We start from the raw sequence: 8,630 nt of genomic DNA on the forward strand, positions 1-8,630 counted from the left end.
CATGGAATGATCCCGCGCCGGTGGGAGCTTCAAGACTCTCCTATGTAGCTCCCCCGACGAGCCTTGATCAGCTGCAGGTGTGTCAAGGTCTTCAGGTGTGGCCAATCACCTGCCAGGGCCACACACACACACCTACATGCACATAAGTCTACAAGCAGGGAGAACAGGGACAGCAATACAAAATACATACAATATAATATTAGACCATACCTGCTCAGGGTCCCTGGGTCGCTCAGACCCAGGACCCTGACAGTACCCCCCCTCTAAGGGTCGGCACCCTCTAGTGCAATGATGGCAACGTTGCAGCTCCGGCGGACGGCCATGGGTCCGGCAGCAGCAGCAAAACAGTTCTGGGGGCCTGCCACTGATCCAGTGGCGGTGAAGCCGCAGCTCAGGTGGCCTGCCACAGGTCCGGTAGCAGCGGCGGAAGCGGTTCGTTCCAGTAACCTGCCCGGGTCCAGTGACGGGTCGTGATGGGCGGCGCTGCTGCTCCTCCGGAGGCTTGCCCCGGGTCCAGTGATGGCGGCGGCGCTGCTGCTCCTCCGGCGGCTTGCCCCGGGCCCAGTGACGGCGGCGGCGGCGCTGCTGCTCCTCCGGAGGCTTGCCCCGGGTCCAGTGACGGCGGCGGCGGCGCTGCTGCTTCTCCGGAGGCTTGCCCCGGGTCCAGTGGCGACGACGACATTGCTCCGATGAGCAACAGCGAGGAGTGTCACAAGGCCTATGAAGCGCTGGTCGCCGACGTGGACGCGCTGGACGTGGATGGCGTGGGCGCGCTGAGGCGTGGATGGCGTGGAGGGCGCGCTAGACGTGGATGGCGTGGAGGGCGCGCTAGACGTGGAGGTCCCTCCGGCTTCCTGAGGTCTTCCGCTGGCATCACGGGCTCCTCCCGCTGGCCGAGCTCCCCTGCTTGCAACACCGGTCCCTCCGGCTCGTCGAGCTCCTCTGCTGGCAACGCGAGCCCCTCCCGCTCGCCGAGCTCCTCTGCTGGCGACGCGAGCCCCTCCCGCTCGCCGAGCTCCTCAGCTGGCGACGCGAGCCCCTCCGGCTCGCCGAGCCCCTCCGGCTCGCCGAGCTCCTCTGCTGGCGACGCGAGCCCCTCCGGCTCGCCGAGCTCCTCAGCTGGTGACGCGAGCTCCTCCGGCTCCTTGGCTGGCAGCACAGGCTCCTCCGGCTCGCCGAGCTCCTCTGCTGGCAACGCGAGCTCCTCCGGCTCGCCGAGCTCCTGCTCCGGCTCCTTGGCTGGCAGCGCAGGCTCCTCCGGCTCGCCGAGCTGCTCCTCCGGCTCGCCGAGCTGCTCCTCCGGCTGCGGTGTGGCTACAGACGGTTGATCCGGAGGCGAAGATGGTGATGCGGTAGCTGCAGGTGGAGTATAAGGTGGCGGTGCTGGCTCCCCAGCTGGCGGCGCGAGCTCCTCCGGCTCGCTGAGCTCCTGCTCGGGCAGCGCGAGCTCCTCCGGCTCGCCGAGCCCCTCTGCTGGCAATGCCGGTCCCTCCGGCTCGTCGAGGTCCTCCAGCAGCGGCGCTGGCGGTGCGGGCTCCTCCCGCTCTCCGAGCCCCTGCTCGGGCAGGGCAGGTCCGGGTGGCGACGTAGCAGCAGGTGGTGGAGAAGATGGCAGAATGGTGGCTGCAGGCAGATGAGACGACGGCGGTGCTACAGCTGCAGATGGTGAAGCAGCGAGTGGTGTGGAGACCCCTGACCGAGGTGATGTTACCTGCGCCGTCGGCTGGCTTACGGCAGCGTCAGCGGCGTCATCGTCTACTGCAGACACAAAAACAGATGGTGAGGGAAATGAAAAAGTGTCCGAATTACTCACCACAGCCGGCTCTTGAGACGTCCGGAAATTTGGCTGCGGTGAGGAACGCCGGCGGCGCGAACGTCGTGTCCATGTAGACGTCGGGGTCGGCGTCTCAGGCTGAGAATCCACCAGCTGTCCGAGCCGGTGAGCAGCCTGAGTAGGAGAGTGGAGGTGGAGGGTTGAGAGCAGGAAATCCAGGACGACTGCATTGAGGGAGTCCATCAGCCAGGGAAACTTAAAAAGCGTCTCCTGCAGCCGTCTCTCCACGGCGCGACGCAACTCTTCCGCGGGCTTCTCCCACCATAGCTCACAAAGTCTATAAACTCTGTCCATAACCTCCCTCCTGAGCCTCTCCTCAGAGACCGCTGGGTCCATGTCTGGCGGGATCATTCTGTCACGGTCTGGCTGGCAGACCGTGGGGGGTGTGAGGAAGGAGGACCCAGGCGCGGTGCTCTGTGTGCGAACAGTGCGTTTATTTACAGTGATGGAAACAACAACAATAAATCCCCGTGCTTTCCCCAGACTCCCGTGTCGTGTCTTCTCCCAGTGTTTGTGCTCTCCGCTCCCGTGTCTCAGCACTCCCCGTGCTGGGTGCTGTCTGGCTCTCCACACCTCTCCTGGGGATACAATAGAAGCAGCCGTCAGGACACATATAACCACGGCATACACACACTAACTTGGCTCAACAGGAAGACTAACGTGGAGTCTCATGGAATGATCCCGCGCGGTGGGAGCTTCAAGACTCTCCTATGTAGCTCCCCGACGAGCCTTGATCAGCTGCAGGTGTGTCAAGGTCTTCAGGTGTGGCCAATCACCTGCCAGGGCCACACACACACACCTACATGCACATAAGTCTACAAGCAGGAGAACAGGGACAGCAATACAAAATACATACAATATAATATTAGACCATAACTGCTCAGGGTCCCTGGGTCGCTCAGACCCAGGACCCTGACAAGAAGTGCCCACTCTGGTTCTGGGACGAGTTTCTGCCCCATGTTAAGGAGTTTAAGTATCTTGGGGTCTTGTTCACGAGTGAGGGAGAGGGAGCAGGAGATGGACAGATGGATTGGTGCTGTGGCTCCAGTGATGCGGCTCCAGTGATAGGCTTAGACTGTGTGCATATTTGATATAAGGTCAAAAAGTACATATAGGTGTCCATTTAAGGATCATATGTTAATGTTTAAATAACAAAATAATTTTAAAAATCACAGCCAACAGGGGAAAAAAATATCAAAAATGGGTTTGTTTTAGAATCTTTGTTTCTTTTTTGATGCTCATCAGGGAAAGCCAAAAGATCCCTCAGAGGGAAGTTCCACGAATGGTGGCACTATTTTCTGGACAACTGATTAGTTAGTACGTAGTGATTTTATAACTGCTGGTCTCTAATCTGTATTATGAACTTTCTTTGCTCACGTAAATATGTGTGTTTTCTGGGCCAAGTAACTCTTATTTGGCACAAAATGATCCCTATGAGTATCAGCTCCTTCAAAGGGTAGTTATTAGAGGATGGTGATAAATTGGTCATTAAAAGCTATAAAGAACATATAAATATAACAGTAAAATGCAACATTTTTACAAACCAAGAGATTAATGCTGCAGAAAATAGTTAATCTTGGGGCATTTGTAGTGGACATTTGTAGTTATTTCCTCTATTTTGTTCCATTTTTTTCAAATGACCAGAAAGGGAGTCTTTTTGAAGAAGCAGAAAGAATTTTATTACAATTGTTGAGGGAAACTCAGATCTTGAGTTGTCTGATGAAGAAGATCAAGATGCATTGTTTGAGCCAGAAGCAGAGGAAGATGATTCAGGGAGCTCTGAGGATGAAATTCAGGCAGGGCAAGCAGATACCGAGGAGTCAGATCAAGCTGAACAGTGCAGTCGGCGTCCACTGTGGAGCAGGAATTCAAAGTACACCTTGAGTTTATATTTTAAAACAATACCAAATTTTATTTAACAATTGAGACTCATTTAAGTGTTTTCTTCCCTTTTTCAAGATTCAAATTCCAAGTTGATGATCCTGCCATTGTTGAGAACAATGATGCCATGACACGCGAAAACTGGGCCCCAATGGATTACTTCAAGCAGTACATCGATGACTCAGTGTTTGAAAGAATGGCCTTGTGCACAAATCAGCGTGCAATCCTTGAGTCTGGAGCAACACTAAATACCACTCCTGAAGAACTGAAGACATTCTTTGGGATTTCCATTTACATGGGTTGTCTAGGATATCCAAACATTCAAATGTATTGGGCCTCAAACACCAGAGTTCAAGTTGTGGCAGAATCCATGACTAGAAATCGTTTCTACAGGCTCAGAAATTCCATCAAGATCATCAATGACCTTGATGTTTCAGATGATGAAAAAAGAAGTGATCTCTTGTGGAAAATCAGGCCCCTTTTGGCCAAAGTGAGGCAAGGATGTCTGAGTCTACCTAGGACAGAAAAATTGTGCATTGACGAGCAAATGATCCCATTTACTGGTCGCTGCCCAGTGCGCCAGTACGTACCAGGCAAGCCATACCCAACTGGATTGAAGGTGTTTGTCTTAGCCGCACCAACTGGTTTGGTCTTAGACTTTGTGGTCTACCAAGGCAAGACTACCTTCGGGGATACAGGAGGAATGGGTATTGGAGAGAAAGCTGTTCTTCATTTGGCAGAGTCTGTTCCCCAAGGAACCCACCTGTTCTTTGACAGGTTCTTCACAACTATCAAACTCCTTGACACCCTAAAGATGAAAGGGCTGACTGGAACTGGAACCCTCATGAGTAACAGGATTCCAAAGGAGTGCAAGATCATAGGGGATAAGCCCTTCAAGAAGAAAGAAAGAGGGCATCAGAGATGGTAGTCAGGCGAAGTCCTCCTGAACTTGCTGTCATTAAGTGGTTGGACAACAAGCCAGTTGTCATGGCATCCTCTGCCTATGGCATTGAACCTCAGGACACACGCACAAGATGGTCCAAGAAAGACAAACGATTTGTCCAGGTGCCAAGGCCACTGGCAATTGCTGAGTACAACACCAACATGGGTGGCGTGGACCTTGTTGACCGAATGTTGAGTTTCTACAGGATGGCCTCTCGTACTCGGGAAATGGACAGTACGTGCAGTTCTCCACTTTTTTGATCTGGCAATCACCAACTCGTGGCTTCAGTATAGGAGTGACTTGCAGTTTCGGGGAAAGAAACCACTGAAGCTCCTTGACTTCAAGCTGCTGCTTGGTGAAGAGTTGATTACTCAGGCTCAAGGAGGAAGTGCAAATGACAGTGTAGATGACTATACTCCCCCACGCCAAAAGTGGAAACCTCAGCCAAATGAAGCTCTGAGACACTATGGTGCCATCCATCTTCCAGAGATGGTGGATGAAACACATGCATCAAGATGTCGCAGATCCAACTGCACGAGCAGAACATACGTGATGTGCACAAAGTGCAAGGTATTCCTCTGTGTTTCAAGAAGGGGAATTGCTTTTGAAGTATCACTCCAAATAAACACAACAGAATTAATCAAAAGTGATGCTGGTCTGTGGACGTTAACCTTGTTCTTAGGTTTACCTCTTTTTTGTGGGGAAGCAACTGTTTGCCATCAAAGTTCCGTTTTACATGTTTGGCCTTCCAATGTCCTCTGCAGTGGACATGTGATATCTAACAAATAAAAACTTTTTTTTCCTGGTAGTCAGGAGGATATCAGAGTAATTTCATTGGAACATTTTTAGTTTACCTCAACTTTTTTTTTCTAGTTAGTTCCTGTTTAAAAAGTTTTAAAGTTGCTTATGGCATTTAACATCAATAGCAGTAACGGCATCATATGACTTGTTGTATCGGCCCATAACATTACAGGGAGTGCAGAATTATTAGGCAAGTTGTATTTTTGAGGAATAATTTTATTATTGAACAACAACCATGTTCTCAATGAACCCAAAAAACTCATTAATATCAAAGCTGAATGTTTTTGGAAGTAGTTTTTAGTTTGTTTTAGTTTTAGCTATTTTAGGGGATATCTGTGTGTGCAGGTGACTATTACTGTGCATAATTATTAGGCAACTTAACAAAAAACAAATATATACCCATTTCAATGATTTATTTTTACCAGTGAAACCAATATAACATCTCCACATTCACAAATATACATTTCTGACATTCAAAAACAAAACAAAAACAAATCAGCGACCAATATAGCCACCTTTCTTTGCAAGGACACTCAAAAGCCTGCCATCCATGGATTCTGTCAGTGTTTTGATCTGTTCACCATCAACATTGCGTGCAGCAGCAACCACAGCCTCCCAGACACTGTTCAGAGAGGTGTACTGTTTTCCCTCCTTGTAAATCTCACATTTGATGATGGACCACAGGTTCTCAATGGGGTTCAGATCAGGTGAACAAGGAGGCCATGTCATTAGTTTTTCTTCTTTTATACCCTTTCTTGCCAGCCACGCTGTGGAGTACTTGGACACGTGTGATGGAGCATTGTCCTGCATGAAAATCATGTTTTTCTTGAAGGATGCAGACTTCTTCCTGTACCACTGCTTGAAGAAGGTGTCTTCCAGAAACTGGCAGTAGGACTGGGAGTTGAGCTTGACTCCATCCTCAACCCGAAAAGGCCCCACAAGCTCATCTTTGATGATACCAGCCCAAACCAGTACTCCACCTCCACCTTGCTGGCGTCTGGAGTCGGACTGGAGCGCTCTGCCCTTTACCAATCCAGCCACGGGCCCATCCATCTGGCCCATCAAGACTCACTCTCATTTCATCAGTCCATAAAACCTTAGAAAAATCAGTCTTGAGATATTTCTTGGCCCAGTCTTGACGTTTCAGCTTGTGTGTCTTGTTCAGTGGTGGTCGTCTTTCAGCCTTTCTTACCTTGGCCATGTCTCTGAGTATTGCACACCTTGTGCTTTTGGGCACTCCAGTGATGTTGCAGCTCTGAAATATGGCCAAACTGGTGGCAAGTGGCATCTTGGCAGCTGCACGCTTGACTTTTCTCAGTTCATGGGCAGTTATTTTGCGCCTTGGTTTGTCCACACGCTTCTTGCGACCCTGTTGACTATTTTGAATGAAACGCTTGATTGTTCGATGATCACGCTTCAGAAGCTTTGCAATTTTAAGACTGCTGCATCCCTCTGCAAGATATCTCACTATTTTTTGACTTTTCTGAGCCTGTCAAGTCCTTCTTTTGACCCATTTTGCCAAAGGAAAGGAGGTTGCCTAATAATTATGCACACCTGATATAGGGTGTTGATGTCATTAGACCACACCCTTCTCATTACAGAGATGCACATCACTTAATATGCTTAATTGGTAGTAGGCTTTCGAGCCTATACAGCTTGGAGTAAGACAACATGCATGAAGAGGATGATGTGGACAAAATACTCATTTGCCTAATAATTCTGCACTCCTGTATAAGATAAAATTCTGGTTATTGTGTCTGGCAATTATGTCATATAAAAATATTGGGATAAATATGATGATAAATATGAATGATGGGTGAGAGCCATTATTCATAAATGAAAACAAATGGAACACCTGTGAAGCTTCTCAGGAGTGGCCAGCCTACCAAAATTACACCAAGAGAGCCTCGACATACTTTTTTGTACCCAAAGCTAATACTGGGATGTCTGGTATGCACTGCTTCACTTTCTTGGCTGTGGGAAGTTGCTCCCATCACGTTTGTCTGACTAAAACTTTGTTCTTTGCTGTCTGTAAAGAGCAAACACTTCCATTATGGACAGAGAGCTTTGAGTCAGTAGTTTTAATCTCGGCAGTGTTACCCTCAGGCAGTAAGAAGATTACTTATTTTGTCCGCTTCTTTTCAGGCATTATTAAGTGTTTAGGAATAGCAACAGTGAAAGTAATATAAATAATTATATGTTACTAACCTGAGCCTTTACTGTGATTTAAGCTCAGTTTAAGGCTGTCTTTGGGCATTACCTTATTTGGCTCCAGGAAGTCAAGCCAAAATTGGTGACCTGGATAAGGGCATTTGGAGTATCAAAATCAGGACACTTTATTAATCCCTAAGAAAATTATGCACTTACAGTTTCTCCAAGACAAAAACAGTAACAAACTAAAATAAAATAAATAATACAATATGTTACAAAGTTTACATTTATAAGAAATAGCTTTAATAAATACAAATATCTCACTTATAAATATCCAGAATATTAGATAATATTAGTAGAAAACTGGGATACCAGTTTCATGATAGCGGTGCCTACCTACCTTACCTATGCAGCATAAGCTGACATTGATTAGCCAGTTTAAAAGAGACAACTTTGTGACATAGTAAAGTTTAACCAAAGATGTAGCCATGAAACAGAAATGGAACAATTATGATGAATTTAAATGTTGGTAGTGTAAGCCATTACTTATACATAAACACCTGTGTCATTAATGCATGTCAGTGTGGGTCAGGGGTGAAAGATAAGTGTATCGCAAAGCCAAACATATGACCATCTTGTCAGTGATGAGAGACATGCCAAGTAAAGACTCAGCTTAGATGAGAATGTTTTCTGCTGCTAAGCCATCTGAAAGAAATACTATATAAGGGCTCTATGGTATTTTCTGAGGATAAAAGGAAGCCTTCTGTCACCCGGAAATTTCAGGACACACAAACACACACTAATCCCCTATAGTCAGCCACCCATTGCATTCCATAGAGCTCTTTTGTCTCCTATTAGGGGCTGAGGGTGGCAGCTCTGCCTGTCTGTAGTTCAAGAAGGTGACAGGTGCTTAGTGGGATGGAGAGATGCACTAATGAACGGCAGTGCCCTAGCAAGATTTGTCTCCTTCCTTACAATAAGGCTTATAGTAGCAAAAAATGGTCAGATGGTGCTTTCTAT

At 48.1% G+C, this 8,630-nt stretch overlaps 2 protein-coding genes across 2 annotated transcripts; one reads left to right on the plus strand and one right to left on the minus strand.

The window, feature by feature from the left end:
* Nucleotides 1–718: 718 nt before the first annotated feature.
* Nucleotides 719–2,512, minus strand: LOC120440217 (proteoglycan 4-like). The gene is made up of 2 exons (XM_039612175.1): nucleotides 2,495–2,512; nucleotides 719–2,412 (listed from the first exon to the last, which is right to left on the minus strand). The coding sequence occupies exon 2, from the start codon at nucleotides 2,183–2,185 to the stop codon at nucleotides 719–721; it is 1,467 nt and encodes a 488-aa protein (XP_039468109.1). The 5' UTR covers nucleotides 2,186–2,412; nucleotides 2,495–2,512.
* Nucleotides 2,513–3,541: 1,029 nt separating this feature from the next.
* Nucleotides 3,542–4,643, plus strand: LOC116333957 (piggyBac transposable element-derived protein 3-like). Its single transcript, XM_039612176.1, has 2 exons — nucleotides 3,542–3,707; nucleotides 3,794–4,643. Exon 2 carries the CDS (start codon nucleotides 3,843–3,845, stop codon nucleotides 4,641–4,643), a length of 801 nt encoding a protein of 266 aa, XP_039468110.1. The 5' UTR covers nucleotides 3,542–3,707; nucleotides 3,794–3,842.
* The last annotated feature ends 3,987 nt before the right edge of the window (nucleotides 4,644–8,630 follow it).

This window comes from Oreochromis aureus, linkage group 5 (genome assembly GCF_013358895.1).
Source record: "Oreochromis aureus strain Israel breed Guangdong linkage group 5, ZZ_aureus, whole genome shotgun sequence".
NCBI classification, from domain to species: domain Eukaryota; kingdom Metazoa; phylum Chordata; class Actinopteri; order Cichliformes; family Cichlidae; genus Oreochromis; species Oreochromis aureus.

What these genes read in the sequence shown, in the direction of transcription:
- LOC120440217 (XM_039612175.1), bottom strand. Translation starts at nt 2,185, where the DNA reads ATGATCCCGCCAGACATGGACCCAGCGGTCTCTGAGGAGAGGCTCAGG.
- LOC116333957 (XM_039612176.1), top strand. Translation starts at nt 3,843, where the DNA reads ATGACACGCGAAAACTGGGCCCCAATGGATTACTTCAAGCAGTACATC.